Source organism: Somniosus microcephalus, chromosome 29, assembly GCF_052327205.1.
Source record: "Somniosus microcephalus isolate GS21.2 chromosome 29, FLI_Smic_1.0, whole genome shotgun sequence".
Classification (NCBI taxonomy): domain Eukaryota; kingdom Metazoa; phylum Chordata; class Chondrichthyes; order Squaliformes; family Somniosidae; genus Somniosus; species Somniosus microcephalus.
The window spans coordinates 5,591,458-5,614,851 of record NC_141015.1 but is presented as its reverse complement, the minus strand read 5'-3'; the positions used below and the strand labels follow the sequence as shown (position 1 = coordinate 5,614,851).

At 47.5% G+C, this 23,394-nt stretch overlaps 3 protein-coding genes across 3 annotated transcripts in view; all 3 read left to right on the top strand.

Moving 5' to 3' along the window:
- The window catches only part of LOC147098385 (histone H2B-like), a 14,261-nt gene extending 7,086 nt beyond the window's left edge, over positions 1-7,175 (top strand). The window contains exon 2 of the mRNA XM_085969971.1: positions 6,696-7,175. Coding sequence (XP_085826097.1) covers positions 6,696-7,145 — 450 coding nt within the window. The 3' untranslated portion in view covers positions 7,146-7,175. The remainder of the gene's footprint in view (positions 1-6,695) is intronic.
- A 7,326-nt stretch (positions 7,176-14,501) lies between these two features.
- LOC147098384 (histone H2B-like) lies at positions 14,502-14,937 on the top strand. The gene has a single exon (XM_085970030.1). It carries the CDS (start codon positions 14,526-14,528, stop codon positions 14,898-14,900), a length of 375 nt encoding a protein of 124 aa, XP_085826156.1. The 5' UTR covers positions 14,502-14,525; the 3' UTR covers positions 14,901-14,937.
- A 3,111-nt stretch (positions 14,938-18,048) lies between these two features.
- LOC147098383 (histone H2A type 2-C-like) lies at positions 18,049-18,463 on the top strand. The gene has a single exon (XM_085970029.1). The coding sequence runs from the start codon at positions 18,049-18,051 to the stop codon at positions 18,436-18,438; it is 390 nt and encodes a 129-aa protein (XP_085826155.1). The 3' UTR covers positions 18,439-18,463.
- The last annotated feature ends 4,931 nt before the right edge of the window (positions 18,464-23,394 follow it).

Below are 23,394 nucleotides of genomic sequence, written 5' to 3'. Positions count from 1 at the left end.
CACCCACACACGCACCGATTGGTCGACCGGTCAGGTCACCGAAGCGTAGGATTGGTCAATCGTCGAGTCACTCGACACTCAACTGTAGGAAGACCTCAACGTCACACGGTCGCTAATGAGATGCTAATGAGCGGAACGCTGAACGTTTTTGGGATACCGCGGACGGGATTTTTGTCCGGCCGAAACGTAAATACGTCTATGACCGGTCCGGAATCGCAAGCTTTCTTTTGAGGCAACGCGCGCGTTGGTACGCTCTGTAACTTCCAAACGTATAGAGACCAGGCGGACAGACAGACAGACAGACATCGGGACAGACAGAAAAGCCGCTTTATATATATAGATATGTATATAGCATAAATCTCACTCATGCATACAGTTTCAGAGAATGACACATACAGAATGACTCCCACATTCACACACAGTACCAGAGACTGCCACATACCAAAATAATTTAACTGTCACACACAGTATCAAAGATGGATATATAAAGAATGAATCCCACACTTTCATACAACACCAGAGACTGACAGATACTGAATTAATCTAACTCTCACATACAAAATCTTAGACTGACAATGAAATAATGAATCTCACACTAACTCAGAGAATCAGAGACAGACAGGGACAGAATGAATCCCACATTCATATACAGTACCAGAAAATATATAGAAAAAATGAATCCGACTCTGATAGAGTATTAAGGACTGATTGCTAAATAGTGAATCTCACTTTCAAACATAATACCAGAGACTGACAGATAATGAACCTCACTGTTTCGTAGAGTATCAGAGACTGATTAACACAGAAACAATCCATACTGACACAGATTATCAGAGACTGACAGGTACAGAATAAATCTCACACTCACATACGGTGTCAGAGATTGACATACACACAGCATTAATATCACACTCACACACAGTACCAGATAGTGACAGAGACAGAATTAATCTAACTCTCACATACAGTATCAGTGACTGACAGATACACAGAATGAATCTCACACTCTGATACAGTACCAGATAGTGACAGAGACAACATTAATGTAACTCTCACATAGTGTATCAGAGACTGACAGTGAGAGAATAAATCCTAAACGCACATACCATACCAGGAACTGTCAGATATAGTAAGCACTGTTGCCTCACAGCGCCAGGGACCCGAGTTCGAATCTGGCCTCGGGTGACTGTCTGTGTGGAGTTTGCACATTCTCCCCGTGTTTGCATGGGTTTCCTGCGGGTGCTCTGGACTGTGGGAGGAAACCGAAGATGTGCGGGTTAGGTTGATTGGCTATGATAAATTGACCCTTAGTGTTAGGGGGATTAAATATGTGGGGTTACGGGGATAGGGTGGGATATGTGTTGGTGTAGGGGTTATGCGGATCGGGTCGGATATGTGTCGGTGCAGGCTCGATGGGCCGAAATGGCCTCTATCTGCACTGTGGGGTTTCTGTGATTCTGTGTGATTCTGTGAGTATCACAGATTGGCACAGAAAGATAATGAATCTCAGACTGACAGATTATCAGACGGTGACAGCCCCAGGATTAATACACACTCGTACAAAGTACCTGCAATTGATAGAGACAGAGATAACACCATATTAAAGAGTGATTGGTGCAGAATGAATCTCACTCTCACATACAGTCATAGAGTTTAGAGTCATAGAGTATTACAGCACAGAAAGAGGCCCTTCGGCCCATCGTGTCTGCGCCGCCCATCCATCCCTGTCCAGTCTAATCCCATTTTCCAGCATTTGGTCCATAGCCTTGTATGCAATGGCATTTCAAGTGCTCATCCAAATGCTTCTTGAATGTTGTGAGGGTTCCTGCCTCTACCACCCTTTCAGGCATTGAGTTCCACATTCCAACCACCCTCTGGGTGAAAAAGTTCCTCCTCAAATCCCCTCTAAATCTCCTGCCCCTTACCCTGAATCTATGCCCCCTTGTTATTGACCCCCCTACTAAGGGGAAAAGTTCCTCTTTGTCTACCCTATCTATGCCCCTCATCATTTTGTACACTTCAATCAGGTCCCCCCTCAGCCTTCTTTGCTCCAAGGAAAACAACCCCAGCCTGTCCAGCCTCTCTTCATAGCTGAGGCGCTCCATCCCAGGTAACATCCTGGTGAATCTTCTCTGCACCCTCTCCAAAGCAATCACATCCTTCCTATAGTGAGGCGACCAGAACTGCACACAGTACTCCAGCTGTGGCCTCACCAGCGTTTTGTACAGCTCCATCATAACCTCCCTGCTCTTATATTCTATGCCTCGGCTAATGAAGGCAAGTATCCCATATGCCTTTTTAACCACCTTATCTACCTGTTACGCTGCCTTCAGGGATCTATGTACATGTACACCAAGGTCCCTCTGACCCTCTGTACTTCCTAGGGTCCTACCACTCATTGTGTATTCCCTTGCCTTATTTGTCCGTCCAAAATGCATCACCTCGCACTTTTCAGGGTTAAATTCCATTTGCCACTTTTCCGCCCATCTGACCAACCCGTTTATATCGTCCTGTAGCCTGAGGCTTTCCTCCTCACAATTTACCACCCCACCAATTTTCGTGTCATCTGCGAACTTACTGATCATACCTTTTACATTCTCATCCAAATCATTTATGTAGATCACAAACAACAAGGGACCCAGCACCGATCCCTGAGGTACCCCACTGGACACAGGCTTCCAGTCACAAAAGCAACCTTTGACCATCACCCTCTGCCTCCTGCCACTCAGCCAGTTTATGATCCAACGCGCCAAGGCACCCTGGATCCCATGGGCTCTTACCTTCTTGACCAGTCTCCTATGCGGGACTTCGTCAAAAGCTTTACTGAAGTCCATGTAAACCACATCCACAGCATTTCCCTCATCCATCCCCCAAGTCACCCCCTCGAAAAATTCAATCAGATTTGTCAGACATGATTTACCCTTGACAAAGCCATGCTGACTATCCCCGATTAATCCTTGCCTCTCCAAGTGGAGACTAATTTTGTCCCTCAGAATTTTTTCCAATAATTTCCCTACCACAGATGTTAGGCTCACTGGCCTGTAATTCCCTGGTTTATCCCTGCTACCCTTCTTGAATAATGGTACTACGTTAGCTGTTCTCCAGTCCTCTGGTACATCCCCTGTGGCCAGAGAGGTTCTGAAAATTTGTGTCAGAGCCCCTGCAATCTCCTCCTTTGCCTCCCACAGCAGCCTGGGATACATCTCGTCTGGGCCTGGGGATTTATCCACTTTTTTGCCTGCTAAAACCGCTAGCACCTCCTCCCTCTCGATGCTAATATGTTCAAGTATGTCACAGCCCCCTTGCCCGATTTCTATGTCTGCATCGTCTTTCTCCATAGTGAACACAGATGCAAAAAATTCATTTAAAACCCCGCCTACATCATCTGGCTCTACACACAGATTGCCACTTTGGTCCCTAATGGGCCCTACCCTTTCCCTGGTTATCCTCTTGCCCTTAATATACTTATAAAACATCTTAGGATTTTCCTTTATTTTGCTCGCCAGTGTTATTTCATGGCCCCTCCTCGCCCTCCTAATTTCTTTTTTAAGTATGCCCCTGCATTTTTTATACTCCTCTAGGGCTTCTTCCGTCTTTAGTCTTTTGTAACTGCCAAAAGCCCCCCTTTTATGTCTAATGCATTTTTGTATATCCCTTGTCATCCAAGGTTCCCTTTGCTTGTTGGTCCCACCCTTGACCTTTACAGGAACATGTTGGCGTTGTACTCTCTCTATTTCCCTTCTGAAAGTCTCCCACTGTTTTGATGCGGATTTTCCTATAAGTAGCTGCTCCCAGTGCAATTTGGCCAGATCCTGCCTTATCATATTAAAATCGGCCTTACCCCAATTTAGAACCCTTATTTCCGGGCCGTCTTTGTCTTTTTCCATGACCACCTTAAATCTCACCGAATTGTGGTCACTGTCGCCAAAATGCTCTCCTACTGACACTTCCACCACTTGCCCGGCTACGTTCCCCAGAATTAGGTCCAGTACCGCCCCCTCTCTTGTAGGACTTTCTACATGTTGGCTCAAAAAGCTCTCCTGGATGCACTTTAAGAATTCTGCACCCTCTAAGCCTTTCACACTCTGACTATCCCAATTTATATTGGGAAGTTGAAATCCCCCACTATTATTACCCTATTATTTTCGCACTTTTCTGAGATTTGCCTACATATCTGTTCCTCTATCTCCCCCTGACTGTTTGGGGGCCTATAGTACACTCCCAGCAAAGTGCTTGCCCCCTTTTTGTTTTTAAGTTCTACCCATATGGCCTCATTAGAGGAACCCACTAATATATCATCCCTCCTTCCAGCAGTAATTGACTCCTTAATTAATATTGCAACACGCCCTCCCCTTTTACACCCCCCTCTGTCTCGCCTGAAGATTCTATACCCCGGAATATTGAGCTGCCAGTCCTGACCCTCCCTCAACCATGTCTCCGTGATAGCGAAAATATCGTACTCCCATGTGTTCAACAACAACTTCAGTTCATCCACCTTATTTGCAAGACTCCTTGCATTAAAATAAATGCCTTCCAGCCCTGCCATATTCTCTTTTGCCTTCACATATTTGCTTTGCCTTCCCAGCTGACTTGTTTTTCCCTCTGTATTTGGCTGTAAATCACCCCCTACTATAGCTCCACTCTGTACCCCATCCCCCTGCCAAGTTAGTTTAAACCACCCCCAGCAGTGCTAGCAAACCTCCCCGCAAGGATATTGGTTCCCCTCTGGTTCAGGTGTAAACCGTCTGACTTGTACAAGTCCCACCTTTCCCAGAAGCAGGCCCAGTGATCCAGGAAACTAAAGCCCTCCCCCCTGCACCATCCCTTTAGCCACGCATTCATCTGTTCTATCTTCCTATTCCTATACTTACTAGCACGTGGCACTGGGAGTAATCCAGAGATTACAACCCTTGAGGTCCTGCTCTTTAATCCTTCACCTAGCTCCCTAAATTCTTGCTGCAGGACCTCATCCCTCTTTTTACCTATGTCGTTGGTACCAATGTGGACCACGACCACTGGCTGTTCACCCTCCCCCTCCAGAATGCCCTGCAGCCGCTCAGTGACATCCTTGACCCTGGCACCAGGGAGGCAACAAACCATCCTGGATTCACGTCTACGGCCACAGAAACGCCTATCTGTTCCCCTTACTATAGAATCCCCTACCACTATTGCTCTCCCACTCTTTTTCCCCCCTTCCTGGGCAGCAGGAGCACCGCCAGTGCCAGGAAGTTGGCTGCTGCTGCCTTCCCCTGGTGAGTCATCCCCCTCAACAGTATCCAAAGCGGTATACTTGTTTGAAAGGGGGATGTCCGCAGGGGTTCCCTGCACTACCTGCCTGCCTTTGTTGCTCCGCCTGATGGTCACCCCCTGTGCTGCCCTACCCTGAGGCGTGAACAACTCGCTAAACGTGCTATCCACGAGCCTCTCAGCATCGCGTATGCTCCAAAATTCATCCACCCGCAGCTCGAGCGCCACAATGCGGTCTACAAGTAGCTGCAGCTGGATGCATTTCCCGCACACATGGTCGCCAGGGACACTGGCAGCGTCCCTGATTTCCCACATAGAGCAGGAGGAGCAGAACACGGTGCCAGAGATTGACAGATATATAATTACTCTAACACGCACATACAGAAAAGAGACTGACAGACAGAGAATGAATCTTACAGTAAAACAGAGAATCAGAGGGCCAGGCAGATACAGAATGAGTACAGAATCACATGCAGTACAATTAATTTACAGATAGATTCAGTCCCACACTCACATACAGTACCAGATACTTGCAGAAATTGAATGAATATCAAACTAACATCAAGTACCAGAGACTGGTCGATGCAGTAAGAATAACACTTTCATAAACCGAGTGCATAGCAGATTCATGCAGAATTCTTCTCTGAAAGACAGTACGAGAGATACACTGATTCAGAAATAATGTGACACTAACAATCAGTACCAGAGACTGACAGATACAGAATGACTCCCACACTAACAATCAGTACCAGAGACTGACAGATATAGAATGAATCTCAGACTTGCACACCGTCCCAGTGACTGACAGATGCAGAATGAATCTCAGACTCACACCGTCCCAGTGTGAGACAGATACAGAATGCAAATCACACACACATACACTACCAGAGAATGACAGATTCAGAATGAATCCCAACACTGACACACCGTACCACAGTCTGACGGGTACAGATGGAATCCCACCCTGACACATGTTATCAGTGATGGACAGGAAACAAATGGATCCCACACTCACATACTGTAACAGAGACTGAGATTGAGAATGATTCCCACACTTACATAAATGACCAGAGACTAATATAGAACTATTCCCCGCGCACACACACAGTCCTAGAAACTGGCAGATACTAAACTAATGTGGCGGGGACCACACTGCAAGGCATGTATATAGTGCACAGTTTGGAAGAAGTACATCTAAATTGCTGTCCCGTCTGAAAAGGTGTGCTTGGGGCATTGCATAATGGTGTGGGAGTTGGTGAATGGGCAGATGAATCTTCCTCTGCTCTTGGGATGACCTTTCTGACTGCAGTGGGTGCGCTGGTGGCAAACACGTAATCTGATTGGATACATAAAGAATCCAATCAGAGAAATGCAGAACAATGGAAAATGACATTACTCTTCAGCAGCCAATCACAACCATTGCCTTCACCCATCCCTCATTAGCATAGGGCTGTGGGGGCAGCCTATTTAAGTCGGGCCCGGAGCGGGATTGCATCATATTGTGTCTGAAATCGAGTTTGAGAATGGTTGATGAAAAGAAAACAGTGGCTAAGAAGGGCGGCAAGAAAACCGTCACTAAGCCTGCATCGATGGGCGGCAAAAAGCGCAGAAAGTCGAGGAAGGAGAGTTACTCCATCTACATCTACAAAGTGATGAAGCAGGTTCACCCCGACACCGGCATCTCTTCCAAGGCCATGGGCATCATGAACTCGTTTGTGAACGATATTTTCGAGCGCATCGCGAGTGAGGCTTCCCGCCTGGCCCATTACAACAAGCGGCACACCATCAGCTCCCAGGAGATCCAAACCGCCGTACGCCTGCTGCTGCCCGGGGAGCTGGCCAAGCACGCCGTGTCGGAAGGGACAAAGGCAGTGACCAAATACACCAGCTCCAAGTAAAACTCCACGCTGTCCTGAAAGAACAAACCCAAAACACAACGGCTCTTTTAAGAGCCACCCACAACTCCAATATCCCACCCTATCCCTATATCCCTTGATTCCCTTAGTGCCCAAAAATCTATGATCTCAGTCGTGAATACACTCATCGACTGAGCATCCACAGCCCCATGCAGGAGAGAATTCCAAAGATTCACAACACTCTGAGTGGATACATTTATCATCCACCAGTCCTAATTTTCCGATGCCTTATCGTGAGACTATGAAACCTAGTTCTAGACTCTCCTGCCAGGGGATACAGCCTCGCAGCATCTACCCCTGTCAAGCCCGCTAAGAATTTGTAATTTTTCGATGAAATCACCTCTCATTCTTCTAAACTCCAGAGAATATCGGCCCATTATACTCAATCTCCCCTCATAGGACAGCCCTCTCATCCCAGGAATCAATCTCTTGAACATTTGATGCACCCCCTGTAAAGCATGTATATCCTGCCTTAGATAAGGAGTCCAAAATGTGCAAAGTACTCCAGTTATGGTATAACCAAAGGCCTATATATTTGCAGCAACACATACTTACGCTTTACTGCAACCCCTTTGCAATAAATGCTAACATACGTTACCTTCCTAATTGATTACTTTACCTGCATGACAACATTCTGCGTTTCGTGTAAAAGGACACTCAAATCCCTCTGAATATTGACAGAAGTAAACCCACATTCACATACCAAAGACGGTCAGGGAAAGAGTAAATTCCTCAATCATATTAAAGAAACTGACAGATATATAATACTGTAGCGATTTGTGTGCATCGCCACTAAATAATCGAGTTCGACTTCGACGAACTATAAACAAGTTGTTTATTTACAGGAACAGGTTAAATACAACAGGTGAGGTAGCAGGTAAGATGGCTGACTGTAGGAGCACCGTGGTGTAGGTCTTTCCCCAGCGGGGACTCCACGAGGACTAACTAGAAGTTTCCCAGCTCAACGGCCAGCAGGTTCCGAGCTCTACTGTTGTAAGGTTCCGAGCTCTGACACCATGGCGTCATGACGCAGAGTACAGGAGAGAAGCCTGAGTAAAGTAACAGACACATACAGTAAGGTAAGTTGAAGGGAATTATGTATCTCAATGTAAGGGACAATCAGTGGTACCGCCACATAGGCCCCCCCAGAATTCGCTTTAACGAAAGTCCAAGGATGAGATGCTCTGACGAGCTGGTGGTCACGGCGGTCGCGCTGTCTCGATTTGGTAGGCGAGCTCTGAAGATGCTGCTTGTGAGCGGATCCTTATGCGCGTCGTGGCGAATAAAGTGTACACGTCAGGCGAAGGACCGTGGAGACGTGCGAAACAGCAGGCCTTGTCAGAGTGACGGGCAGGTCGGGCGGACGCAGGCGATGACTCTGTTGATGTTGGAACAAGTCCTTGATCTGACAAGATCTGCAGGAATGCCAAACGAGCGATCCAAAGGACTCGATAGGTGAGGTGGGTGAACTCGCCGACAGGTGAGTGAAACCTTCAGGAGGCTGGAACACGCGGAACGGTGTGTGCCATAGTGCTACGACGTTAACACAACAGAGGATGAAGAATTACTGCGTTGACCAGTGATCGGTGAGGCCAGCAACTTTCATGTGGCTGATCGCGGCCGCAGGATGCCCGTTGGACCCATCCTCGATGTGTGCAGCTTCAGTAGACGTTTGCGTTTGTTAAAGGGGAAACTGCAGAAAGGGCGGCTATGGTCCAGGTTGTTGTTGCTTTCGGGAGGGGTAAACTCTGCCTGGAGGGCGGCAACACTTTTAGTTATTGTAGATTTAGGACAAAACAGCCGTGAGGCCGGCAACGCTTTTCGTTCACACTGAAACGTGTAGTAGGTAACACAACCAGCAGACTGACGGGCTGGTGCATCATCGGCAGGGAACGAGTCTTCGTGTTTCACGAGGGCAGAGTCCTCGTGGTTTGCGAGGGATGGGTCCTCGTGGTACGTGAGGGATGGGTCCTCGTGGTTCGTGGGGGTGAGTCCTCGTGGTATCACCACAGGGCGCGCTCCGATTTTGTGGGCCCGAACATGCCGTACCCCGCGCTTGGAGAGATGTATACTTGCTGTTGCTTTGGACGTAAAGGCGGATGATCCGTGTGGCGGTAGGAAAGACGAGTACGGGGACCGTAAGCAAGTGCGTGGTCGGCGCCGCATCGATGTTCTCGTCGAACAGGGCTTCTACCTTTATAAAGCATGAGGGAGACTGGCTCCCTGGATTGCAGTAGCGACAGCAAAACGGCTGGTGCTTCCATGGCGTGCTTCTTTTGTGAAAATTGCTCACAAAAAAATGGGGTCCGGTTTAGTTTTGTACGTGTCAAATGGGATCTGCTCCAGACTTCGCTTACCTTGCGAATACGTTCGCAAAGACAGGGTCGCCTTTGGAGGATTCGGTGTTAGGCGGTTGCTGTTCCATGGTTGTTCGTCGGTTGTGCGTCAGTCGTCTTGTGGGAAGACGAGGTTCAGGCGCACATTGCTACCGTGAAAATCATTCACAGATACGGGTTCACCAATTGTAGTGTTGGAATTGATGAGCTCCCGTACTCACGTCGTTGGGTCACCAATGTAGCGATTCGTGTTCATCGCCACTAAATAATTGAGTTCGAATTCGACGAACTATAAATAAGTTGTTTATTTACAGGAACAGGTTAAATACAACAGGTAAGGTAGCAGGTAAGATGGCTGACTGTAGGAGCACCGTGGTGTAGGTCTCTCCCCAGTGGGGACGCCACAAGGACTAACTAGAAGTTTCCCAGCTCAACTGCCAGCAGGTTCTGAGCTCTACTGTTGGAAGGTTCCGAGCTCTGACGTCATGACGCAGAGTACAGGAAAGAAGCCTAACAGACACATACAGTAAGGTAAGTTAAAGGGAATTATGTATCTCAATATAAGGGACAACTGGTGGTACCACCACAATACCGCACAATCACACATACCAGAAAACACAGGTACAAAATAAAGCCCAGATATACATACCATACTCTGACTGGTACAAAGAAAAACCCGCACTCACATCCCAGAGACAATGAGGTAAAGAATAAAACACACACACTCGTGGCAGAAACTGAATATTACAGTCAAAAACCCACACTCACATCCCAGAGATATAAAAATTAGAAGCAAGAGGAGGCCATACAGCTCCTCGAACCTCACAGATACATAACAAAGCCACTCTCACACACCAGAGACTGTCAGGCACAGAATGACCACGCACGCTTCCATGCCAGAAACTGACAGGTAAAGATTAAAAACTGGCACTCTGAAGCAGAAAGTGACAGGTATAGATTAAACTCACACACACACACCAAAGACTAACATATACAGAGTAAAAACTGCACACACATCCCAGAGTATGACAGATACAGAGTAAAACCCCCACATACATCCCAGATTATGGCATGCACAGAGTAAAACCACCACACACATCCCAGAGTATAACATTTACAGAGTAAAACCCACACTCACATCCCAGAGACAGACAGATACAGAATAAAGTGCTCACTCATACACCAAAGACTGACATGCAAAGTAGGTCCCACATTCACATACCAGAGACTAACAGATACAGAGTAAAACTCACACTCACATCCCAGAAACTAACAGGTACTGATTGAAATCCACACATACAACAAAAATTAAAAAGTACATAATAGAACCCACTGGCACATACAAGAAACCAAAATGTACAGAATAAATCTGATCCTCACGAACCAGACACTGACAGGTACAAAGAAAAACACACACTCTGCTACCAGAAACTGACAGAGACAGAATAATCTCACACTCACTTACCTGTGACTGACTGATACAGAAGAAACCCACACTCACATACCAGAAGCTGACAGGTACATAAAAAAACACAGCTTTGCATAACAGAAAAAGAAGATCGTGAAAAAGACACTCACATAGCAGAGACTGACAGATAAAGACGAAAACCCACACTCACGAACCAGAAACTTTCAGATTCAGAGTGAACCCTTTCTTCCAGTGTGGAAATTGACAGGTAGAAAGGAAAACCCACACTCATGAATCAGAAACTGACTGGCACTGAATAAAACCAGTACTAGCATACCAGATATCGATGGGTACAGATTATAACCCACACTCACATATCAGACACTGACTTGTAGAGTAAAATCTAAAATTCACACAGCAGAAACTGACAGGCACAGGGTAAAACCCACACTCACGTACCAGGGACTGACAGGTATAGGTTGATTCAAACACTGACACAAAGTATCAGAGGATGACAGAATCAGAATGAATCCCACACACACATGCAGAACCAGAAAGTGATAGAGACACAATGAATCCCTCACTGACACCGATTATTAAAGACTGATTGCTACAGAATAATTCTCACTCTCACACACAGTACTAGAGACTGAAAGACACATAATTAATCTAATTCCAAGACAGACCACAAGAGACTAACATATATAGCATAAATCCCACTCATACATACAGTATCAGAGAATGACACATACATAGAATCATAGAAATTTACAGCACGGAAGGAGGCCATTTTGGCCCATTGTGTCCGCGCTGGCCAACAAAGAGCTATCCAGCCTAATCCCACTTCCCAGCTCTTGGTCCGTAGCCCTGCAGGTTAGAGTATCCCAATTGCGCATCCAAGTACTTTTTAAATGTGGTTAGGATTCCTGCCTCTACCACCCTTTCAGGCAGTGAGTTCCAGACCACAATAACCCTCTGGGTGAAGAAATTTCCCCTCAAATCCCATCTAAACCTTCCACTAAATATTTTAAATCTGTGCCCCTGGTTTTTGACCCCGCTGCTAAGGGAAATTGGTCCTTTCTATCCACTTTATCTATGCACCTCATAATTTTACACACCTCAATAAGGACTCCCCTCAATGTCCTCTGTTCCAAGGAAAACAGACCAAGCCTATCCAGTCTATCCACATAGCTAAGATGCTCTACTCCTGGTAAGATCCTTGTAAATCTCCTCTGTACCCTCTCTAGTGCAATCACATCTTTCCTGTAATGTAGTGACCAGAATTGCACGCAGTACTCTAGCTGAGGCCTAACTAGTGTTTTATACAGTTGAAGCATAACCCCCCTGCTCTTGTGTTCTATGCCACGGCTAATAAAGGCAACCATTTCTTATACCTTCTTAACCACCTTATATACTTGGCCTGCTACCTTCAGGGATCTGCAGACATGCATTCCAAGGTTCCTTTGTTTCTCTGCACTGCTCAGTGTCCTACCATTTAACGTGTATTCCCATTCCTTTTTACCCCTCCCTAAATGCATTACCTCACACTTCTCCGGATTGAATTCCATTTGCCACTGTTCTGCCCACCTGACCAATTTATTGATGTCTTCCTGCAGTCTACAGCTTCTTTCTTCAGTATCAACCACACAGCCGATTTTAGTATCAACTGCATACTTCTTAATCATACCCCTTACATTCAAGACAAGATCGTTGATATATACCACAAAAAGCAAGGGACCTAGTGCTGAGCCCTGCAGTATGACTCCCACACAGTACCAGAGACTGACAGATACAGAATTAATTTAAATCTCACACACAGTATCAGGGACTGACATATACAGAATGAATCCCACACTTTCATACAACACCAGAGACTGACAGATACTGAATTAATCTAACTCTCACATAGGGAATCATAGACTGACAAAGAGAAAATGAATCACACACTAACTCAGAGAATCAGAGACAGACAGGCACATAATTAATCCCACACTCATATACAGTACCAGAAAATGATAGGGACAAAATGAATCCCAATCTGATACAGAGTATTAAAGACTGACTGATACAGAATGAATCTCACTCTCAAACATAATACCAGAGACTGACAGACACAGAATGTACCTCACTGTCACATAGAGTATTTGACACTGAGTAATACAGAATCAATCCACACTAACACAGATTATCAGAGACTGACAGGTACAGATAAATCTCACACTCACATGCTGTATCAGAGACAGTCAGATACACAGAAATAATCTCACACTCACTTACATTACCAGATAGTGAGAGACAGAATTAAACTGACACTCACATGCAGTATCAGAGATGACAGATACACAGAATGAATCTCACACTCTGAAACAGTACCAAAAATTGACAGAGACAACATTAATCTAACTCACACATACAGTAGAAGAGACTGAAAGGTACAGGATAAATCCTAAACTCACATGCCATAGCAGGAATTAACAGATATAGAATAAATCTCAGTCTCACATACAGTATTAGACATTGTCAGAGAAAGAGAATTAATCTCACACTGACACAGCGTATCAGACGGTGACAGACCCAGGATTAATACACACTCGTACACAGTACCAGTAAATGAGACACAGTTGACCCCACGTTAAATACTGATTGGTGCAGCATGAATCTCACAGTAACACACTGCATCAGAGGGCCTGGCAGATACAGAATGAGTACACAATCACAGGCAGTACAATTAATTTGCAGAGAGGTTCATTCCCACACTCACATACAGTACCAGATACTAGCAGAGATGGAAAGAATCTCAAAATAACATCAAGTACCAGAGACCGATAGATGCAGTACGAATCCTACTTTCATAAACCGAGTGAGTAGCATATTCATGCAGAAACCTTCGCTGAAATACAGTACGAGAGACAGACTGATTCAGAGCTAATTCGACACTAATGTACAGTACCAGAGACTAACAGTTACAGAATGAATCTCAGACTCACACATCCCAGTGACAGACAGATACAGAATTAATATCACACACACGTACACTACCAGAGAATGAAAGATTCCGAATGAATCCCAACACTGACACACGGTACCAGAGTCTGACGGATACAGATGGAATCCCACACTGACACATGTAACAGAGACTGAGATTGAGAATGATTCCAACAGTTACATAAATAACCAGAGACTGATACAGAACTATTCACACACACACACACAGTACTAGGGACTGGCATTACTGAACTAAAGTGGCGCAGACCACCCCGCAACGCTTGAATATAGAGCACAGGTTGGACATTTAAATTGCAGACCCGTGCAGCAGAAGTGCTTGGGGCCTCTTTAATGGTCTGGGAAATGGAGAATGGGAAGATGATGATTCCTCTGCGTTTGCAATGACCTTTCTGACTGCAGGGGGCGTGCTTGTGACAGAGATTCAATCTGATTGGGTACATAAAGCAGCCAATCAGAGAAATGCAGAACAATGGAAAAAACATCACTCTTCAGCAGCCAATCACAACCATTGCCTTCACCCATCCCTCATTAGCATAGGGCGGTGGGGGCAGCCTATTTAAGCGGGGCCCGGAGCGGGATTGTGTCATTTTATGTGTGAAATCGAGTTTGGGAATGGTTGATGAAAAGAAAACAGTTACCAAGAAAGGCGCCAAGAAAACCCTCACTAAACCGGCAGTGAAGGGCGGTAAGAAGCGCAGGAAGTCGAGGAAGGAGAGTTACTCCATCTACATCTACAAAGTGATGAAGCAGGTTCACCCCGACACCGGCATCTCCTCCAAGGCCATGGGCATCATGAACTCGTTTGTGAACGATATTTTCGAGCGCATCGCGGGTGAGGCTTCCCGCCTGGCCCATTACAACAAGCGGCACACCATCAGCTCCCGGGAGATCCAGACCGCCGTGCGCCTGCTGCTGCCCGGGGAGCTGGCCAAGCACGCCGTGTCGGAAGGGACAAAGGCGGTGACCAAATACACCAGCTCCAAGTAAAACTTCACGCTGTCCTGAAAGAACAAACCCAAAACACAACGGCTCTTTTAAGAGCCACCCACAATCTCTCTGAAAGAGTTACACAAACGCATTCCCATTTAGACACAATTTACTGTAATTATTTCCTGAACAAGTGTGTTTGAGAACATTTGAATTTCCAGCTTTAAATTTAATTTTGTATTCTCAGATAAGCAGTTTCAATGACCGGATCGACCTTAGCGTCTCTGTTGAATTCTCTGTTCAGTAAACTACAAACACCATCCGTGGTCGCTATTTCCCTTTGCACTCAGACGCTATTTCCAGAGCCTGCCGAAGAATTAAAAGCTTGTTTTTGGAATGAGACTCGGATTTGAGAAGGGCCGAATGGCCGTCAATGTGCTGTAATGATTCTGTAATAGATTTGAAGTGCAGAATGCTTCCTTTAATGAATTTTAATGATATTGTCCGCCTATTGCTTTTCTGGAAAGCGAGTGGTCAGGGTCTGGCATGAACTGACTGAGAGGGAGGTGGAGGCAGACTCAATCGTAGCGTTCAACAGCGAATTGGATAAGTACCTGTAGGGAAAAAATGCAGGGCTACGGAGAAAGTGCGGGGGAGTGGGATTAGCTGAAGTGTTCTTGCATGCAGAGAGCCGGCACGGGCTCGATGGGCCGAATTGCCTTACTGTGATGTAACGATTCTATGATTCTGCAATCGATTTGAAGTGCAGCGTGCCCACTTAATTGATTTTTAATTATATATTCCTTTTATTGCTTTTCTAGAAATCCTTGATTATCAGGATTTCTCTGAAAGTGTATTTAGTTTTTGTGAAGATTTTACAGGGGATTGTAACGTCAACGTGGAGAGGTTGCTGGAAGCTCAGAGCCCTTTCTCTCTCTCACTCTGAATCTGTCTTCTTCCTTCCCGCTCTCTCTCCTCTCTCTCTTTCACCACCACCCCCCCCCCCCCCCCCCCCGCTTCACGTACAGTCTGCCTTTCTCAGCCAGATCCGCTCAGGCTGCATAAATAAAGTTGTAAGACAATAAATTTTCATTCAGCGACGATTTCAGTGAAGAATCAACATGACTGGGAGAGGTAAAGGAGGCAAAGGACTGGGCAAAGGCGGAGCCAAGCGCCACCGTAAAGTGCTCCGTGATAACATTCAGGGAATCACCAAACCAGCCATCCGCCGCCTGGCTCGCCGTGGCGGTGTCAAGCGGATCTCGGGTCTGATCTACGAGGAGACCCGCGGGGTGCTGAAGGTTTTCCTGGAGAATGTGATCAGGGATGCGGTCACCTACACTGAGCACGCCAAGCGCAAGACGGTCCCGGCCATGGATGTGGTGTACGCTCTGAAACGGCAGGGCCGCACTCTCTATGGATTCGGCGGGTGAACATCTCGACTTTTTCCACCAAACACAACACAAAGGCTCTTTTAAGAGCCACCCACCACCTCACAGAGAGCAGTGACCTGGCAGCGGAGATAGATTGTGGATTTACATTGTGATCACTGTGGATGTATATTTTATTCCAAATCAAATCAAATTTAGGTGTGGAGGTGATTTAAATCAGCATATAAGCTCGATGGGTCTAATGCCCTTTACTCAGAATCGTAGACATTTACGGCACAGAAGGAGGCTATTCGTTTCTGCCGGCCGTAGCCTTGTCGGTGGCGGCACTTCTGTGCCTGTAAGTTTCTGGTCTGGGATTTATGTGGGTGTTGATTTACTCGTTATCTGTCAATTTCTGGGATGTGACATGTTGCGTCTTTCTTAGGGTTTGGTATGTGAGTGTGTCTATTCTAGCTCTCTGTCTCTACGATGTATATTGTAGAAAGTTACGGCACAGAAGGAGGCCATTCGGCCCATCGTGTCTGTGTCGGCCATAAGCAATCAATCCAGCCAAATCCCACATTACAGCCTTACAGTTTACGGCACTTATGGTCATATCCAATTACTTTTTAAAAATGCGATGAGGGTTTCTGCCTCTCCCACCCTTTCAGGCAAAACAGTTCCAGACCCCCACCAACCTGTGGGTGAAAATAAAATCTCAACTGACGGAATGTGTGAACCTGTTCAGGAACTCCCACTCCAGTGTCCGGGTCACACACTCGTTTTATCAGTAATTCGGATGATAATTAACAGCGTCTCCATGTGGCCCATTTAATGAACGATAAAAGCGATTTGTGCAACAATCAAATTTTTGCTGATTTAAGTGTTATAAGAAAGAAGTCTGAGCATGCGCGAAAATTCAAGCTACGCCTCCCCCTCCCCCACACTTTTGAAACGGACGGGAAGGGTCCCTGCGAGCACCGCTCCCCCAGCTCGGCCAGCGGAGGCCGTTTCCTATGTGCTCGGCAGATAAGAACTACAAACACGGTCCCTGATCGCTCTTTCCCTTTGATCTTAGACCCGTTCACTTGCAGCGCCTTCCGACGAATTAAAAGCTTGTTTTCGAGATGAGACTCGGATTTCAGTCACCTCAATCTCTGCAAACATTTTCATTTTTTTCAATGCCATTTGTGGTCAATCCTTGTATTAACCCGAGAATTACTGCATTGCAAAAACCCAGAATGGGGTTTCTTACAGAGACCAGAACGGGGGACAGTTTAAACCCTCTGTCCCTCTTCCCTTCTTACAGCAGGACTCCCAGATCTGGTTTCACTCCCGCAGCAGTGCCTGTGCAAATGATCGATCGTAATCTGTGAATCCTCACTTTTACAAAGATTGAGCTGGAATGTGTCCCGTTACAGAATCAAAGCAAATTGATGCCCGCCCGATACAGTTTGAACTTGAACCCGAAATTAATCCTGATTGTAACAGCCTGGAATTTGCAAGGGAGAAATGGAACAAGACAAAGGAAGACAAAAAATGTTCGGAATTATTTGGCTAATGGTGAATTTATTAACTTAATTCGCTCATTTTGGAAAATTTTGGCGGGCGATTTGAAATTAAAAAATCGTTGGCGGTCTGACTGTTGAGAACAGTTATTTCCACTCACTTTTCATTGGCGGGAAAAGGAGACCGTGATTGGTCACCGGAAAGCACCAATGAAATTCACCACAGAGCGACCAATCACAAGTTCGCTATCTGCATTCCTCCAGAACGTATAAGAAGGGCAGATGTGGGAGAAGATTTTCATTCTTTCTCTGAACGTGCTGATTGTGGAAATGTCTGGAAGAGGAAAAACCGGCGGTAAAGCTCGGGCCAAGGCCAAGTCCCGTTCATCCCGGGCCGGACTGCAGTTCCCTGTGGGCCGTGTTCACAGGCTCCTGCGAAAGGGCCACTACGCTGAGCGTGTGGGTGCCGGAGCTCCGGTGTACATGGCTGCTGTGCTCGAGTATCTGACCGCTGAAATCCTGGAGCTGGCTGGCAACGCGGCCCGCGACAACAAGAAGACCCGCATCATCCCCAGACACCTGCAGTTGGCCATCCGCAACGACGAGGAGCTCAACAAGCTGCTGGGAAAGGTGACCATCGCTCAGGGCGGGGTGCTGCCTAATATCCAGGCGGTGCTGCTGCCCAAGAAAACCAGCACTGCCAGCTCCAAGAGCAAGTAAAGCGAACAAGATTCAATCTAATAACCCAAAGGCTCTTTTCAGAGCCACCCACATTATCTTTGAAAGGGTTGGTTACTGTTCTGTTCTATGGGTCGCAATTATCTCAGATCTAAATTAACATGTTAAATTTTACTTTGAAATTCACAGATTTGTCGATTAAGTTCTCTATCCACCACTCACCTGACAATCAGACGCAGCCAGAGTAACATACAATTGGTATCCTGTATGAACGAATATTCCCTCACTCACAAGAAGTACTAGTGAGTGAGTGGTAGTGCATTTCCTATACTCACCTGTAAATCCCACACTGAGACAGTACCAGAGAGTGACAGATAAAGTATCTAGTTTAGCCTCACCAGACAATTTAAAAATGTCACATTGTACTTGACAGTGTCAGATACAGTATCTCTCGTTTTTCAACAGCCAGTATGCCATTGACAATGCAGAGTGACAGATGCGTTGTCTATCATATGCACTTTTGTCAATCCCGCACTAACACACTGCAAGAGAGTGACAGATACAGTATCTGTCCCATATTCAGCAGTGAATCTCACCTTGCCACATAGTACCAGAGTGACAGAGGAAGTGTCTATCCCACACTCAATGATCAACCACAATGTTCACACTAAAATCTGGTGAGCGCGTCTGATATACCTATCAATTCATCCAATGAAAAGCGACGAGTTAAGAAAGTAACTAGGTTTTTATTCGCTAAATAACGGAGCCCACCCTCGTGGGTGATCGGATCCAACAAGGAGGAATACCAGCCAGTCGACCACCTTTATACCTGGGCAGGTAGGTGGAGCCATGGGCGGAGTCAGCAGTGGTCAGCCCAGGTATAACAGCGTGACAAGAGGCGACCTCGTATAGTGATACAACAGTGTGAACAGTGATAACGATATAACAGTGATAACTATAGTGTAACGATAGTGAACGACAAAAGTGGTTTACCACATTCACCCCTTGTTTAGATTTGAGTCCGGCGGGGTGAAGTGTACTACCAGTTCTGGTAAGTCAGTCTGTCCGGAGGCCTCGTAAGCCTTTCTGATCGTCGCAGCGGCGGTGTTGCATTCTCCAGTGTTGATACTGGTGTCTGCGTGGTCGGCGAAGGCTCGTGGGGTTCCGGCATGCCGTCTACCTTAGCTGGAATTGGCGGGGGGGTAAAGGTGGTGTCTGCGGAATGCCAGAGGGTGCGAGGTCTCGTAAGGAGACTGTGTCCTCCTGCCCGTCCGGGTAAGCCACATAGGCGTACTGGGGGTTGGCGTGCAGGAGGTTCACCTTCTCGACCGGGGGGTCCATTTTATGGGTCCTCACGTGCTTTCGCAGCAGGACGGGCCCCGGGGAGGGTAGCCAGGTTGGTAGTGTGGTTCCCGTAGTCGACTTCCTGGGGAAAACAAACATTCGTTCATGGGGGGTGGCGTTAGTGGCAGTGCAAAGTAGTGACCGGATGGAGTGCAGAGCTGCCGGGAGGACTTCCTGCCAGCGGGAGGTTGGGAGGCCCTTAGACTTTAAGGCTAAGAGGACGGCCTTCCATACCGTCGCGTTCTCTCTTTCTACCTGGCCGTTCCCTCGGGGGTTGTAGCTGGTGGTCCTGCTTGCAGCAATACCTCTCGCTAGTAGGAACTGACGGAGTTCCTCGCTCATGAAGGAGGAGCCCCGGTCACTATGTATATAGTTTGGGAACCCGAACAAGGCGAAGAGGTCGTTCAGGCATTTGATGACCGTGGTACTGGTCATGTCTGGGCAGGGGAAGGCAAAGGGGAAACGGGAGTACTCATCAACGATGTTGAGGAAGTACACATTACGGTCAGAGGACGGGAGGGGCCCCTTAAAGTCGATGCTCAGGCGCTCGAAGGGGCGGGTGGCCTTGATCAGGTTTGCTCTGTCCGGCCTAAAGAAGTGCAGTTTGCACTCGGCACAGGTCTGGCAGTTCCTGGTCATGGTCCTGACCTCCTCGATGGAGTATGGCAGGTTGCGGGCCTTAATGAAGTGGTAAAGTCTGGTGACCCCAGTGCAGAGCTGCCTCGAAGGCTGTATACTGGCGGTCCTCAGGGCGGATAGGGAGTTGGTGATAGGCCGATTTAAGGTCGATGGTGGAGAATACCCGGTACTGCGCAATCTGATTGACCACATCAGATATGCGGGGAAGTGGGTATGCGTCCAGCTGGGTATACCTGTTTATGGTCTGGCTGTAGTCGATGACCAGGCGGTTTTTATTGCTGGTCTTAACGACCACGACCTGGGCACGCCAGGGGCTGGTGCTCCCCTCGATGATGCCCTCCTTCAGGAGACACTGCACCTCAGAGCTAATGAAAGCTCTGTCCCCGGCGCTGTACCGCCTGCTCTTGGTCGCGACGGGTTTGCAGTCGGGGGTGAGGTTAGCGAACAGGGAAGGTGGCGGGACCTTGAGGGTGGATAGGCCGCAGGTGTTACGCGGTGGGCGGTTTAAAACCTGTTGGTTGTCGACTGTGAGTGGGGGGAGGGGTCCGCCGTATGCTAGCGTAACACTTTGGAGGTGGGATTGGAAGTCTAGCCCTAGTAGGACGGCGGCGCATAGCTGGGGAAGGATGAGGAGTTTAAAATTTTTATACTCCGTACCCTTAACCGATAGAGTCACAACACAGTAGCCGCTGATGTCTGTGGCGTGGGATCTCGATGCCATCGAGATCCGGTTGCGCGTTGGCAGGACAGGGAGGGAGTAGTGGCTCACCATGTCTGAGTGGATGAAACTCTCCGTGCTTCCGCTGTCGAACAGGCAGGTCATGGCGTGGCCGTTTACTCTGATGTCCATCATTGACTTGGACAGGTGATGCGGGCGGGCTTGGTCCAGTGTGACGGAGGCTAGTGTATGGCTGATCGAGTCGTTGTAGTCTGCGGGTGAGGCGGTAGCCGGGTCTAGAGGCACGGTGGCGGTCGAGCGTGGTGGGTAAAATGGCGTCTCCCACGAGGTTGGACAAAATGGCGGAGAAGGTGGCTGCCCCCATAACTCACATGAGGCACTGCTGGTGTCGGTTGCCTGTATCAAAGATGGCCGCCCCATGACTCACATGTGGGGATGCTGGCCTCTGTTGCCTTGAAGGAAGATGGCCGCCCCCACAGCTCACATGAGGCACTGCTGGCCTCTGATGATCCACCTCTGCAGGCCTTAGCGAAGTGGCCTTTCTTCATACAGTTTGAGCAGGTAGAGTTCCTGGCTGGGCAGCGCGACCTCGGGTGTTTCGCCTGGCCGCAGAAGAAGCAGCCGGCGGCCCGATCACGGGGGTCCGATGTCGGAGCCAGTACCGGGGGTGGCGGTCTCGATCGGGTCCGGGACGCCGACGCTGAGGTAGGTCCCAGGGGGGGTGCTGCGGGTGGTATCGCGGTCGGGGTCGATCCCAAGTCCCAGGGTCGCGAGTTACAGTACCTTGAGTATGCCTCGAGGTCCCGATGGGCCACTTCTAGAGAGAGAGCGAGGGCTGCAGCTTTGTCCAGGTCGAGGTCCCTTGCTTCCAGTAGTCTTTGCCGTGAGTAGTCGGACCGCAGGCCTTTCACGAAGGCATCGCGGACATTGTCTTCAGTATTTTCTGCCGCCGTTACCGCTTTAAAGTTACAGTCTCTGCCGAGTGCTTGTAGCACCCGTAAAAATTCCTCCACGGGCTCTCCTGGCTGTTGCGGGCGGGATCTTAGGAGGTGTCTGGCATACATGGAAATTACCAGGGTTTGGTACTGTCTTTTCAGCCGGTTGATGGCGTCCTCGTATGTTTTGAGGTCCCAGATGAGTGCGAATACTTTAGGGCTCACTTGGGCGTTCAGAACTCTTAGCATGGATTTCTGAGGCACACCGGATTCTCCCAGGTAGGCTTCGAAGCAGCTCAGCCAGTGTTCAAAGTCGAGGGCTGAGTTTGCTGCCTGAGGATTTAGGTCCAGGTACGGTGGTCTGAGGGCTCGCAGCCAGGCAGGCTGCTGTGGCTGTTGTAGCTGGGCGTCTGGCTGGTCGCTTGGCTGGTCGTTTGACTGTCCAGGTGTCGACATTTTAAAATTTAGCCAATAAAATTGATATACCTATCAATTCATCCAATGAAAAGTGACAAGTTAAGAAAGTAACTATAGGTTTTTATTGGCTAAATAACAGAGCCCACCCTCGTGGGTGATCGGATCCAACAAGGAGGAATACCAGCCAGTCGACCACCTTTATACCTGGGCAGGTAGGTGGAGCCACGGGCGGAGTCAGCAGTGGTCAGCCCAGGTATAACAGCATGACAAGAGGCGACCTCGTACAGTGATACAACAGTGTGAACAGTGATAACGATATAACAGTGATAACTATAGTGTAACGATAGTGAACGACAAAAGTGGTTTACCACAGCGTCCATCTGCTTTTAATGGTTTTTTGGAGTTTTCACCTTGACCAATAAACGACTTGGCAATGGTTTTAAGCGGAACATAAACACGGTGCTGAGGTATCTGTCGAAATCAAAATGGTTTCTGCTGAATCATTGTCACTTGTTACAGCACTCGTTTTCAGCCAGTAGATGACAAAGACGTCTAATAGTTTGGAGAGTGCGGATTGTGTCCACACATCCAGACCACCGTGAGTCTGGTGCTGCCCGGGGAGCTGGCCAAGCACGGGGTGGCCAAGAGCGCCAGCTCCAAGTAAAACTCCACAATTTACTGACAGAAATATGGAAATCACAACGGCTGCTTTAAGAGCCACCCACAACGTCTCTGCAGGAGCCGCATGTTTAATGCACTGACTTCGTCAGTTTATTCATTCCGGCTAAAGTCCTGTAAATCTGGTGAGGAAACTATCAGAAAATTAGTGAAACTGCCCCAATTTAATGCCTGTCTCGGTTGAATTTAATCATTATAAATAAAATCTTTCTTTTTTGAATTTGGTGGAATGTTTCAAACTTAATTTTAAAATTGATCAATTGAGGCCAATAGTTTATTCTGTTAAGGAAATGGGATTCCAATCAA

Excerpts from the sequence above, each read along its gene's own strand:
- LOC147098384 (XM_085970030.1), top strand. The coding sequence starts at position 14,526 with ATGGTTGATGAAAAGAAAACAGTTACCAAGAAAGGCGCCAAGAAAACC.
- LOC147098383 (XM_085970029.1), top strand. The coding sequence starts at position 18,049 with ATGTCTGGAAGAGGAAAAACCGGCGGTAAAGCTCGGGCCAAGGCCAAG.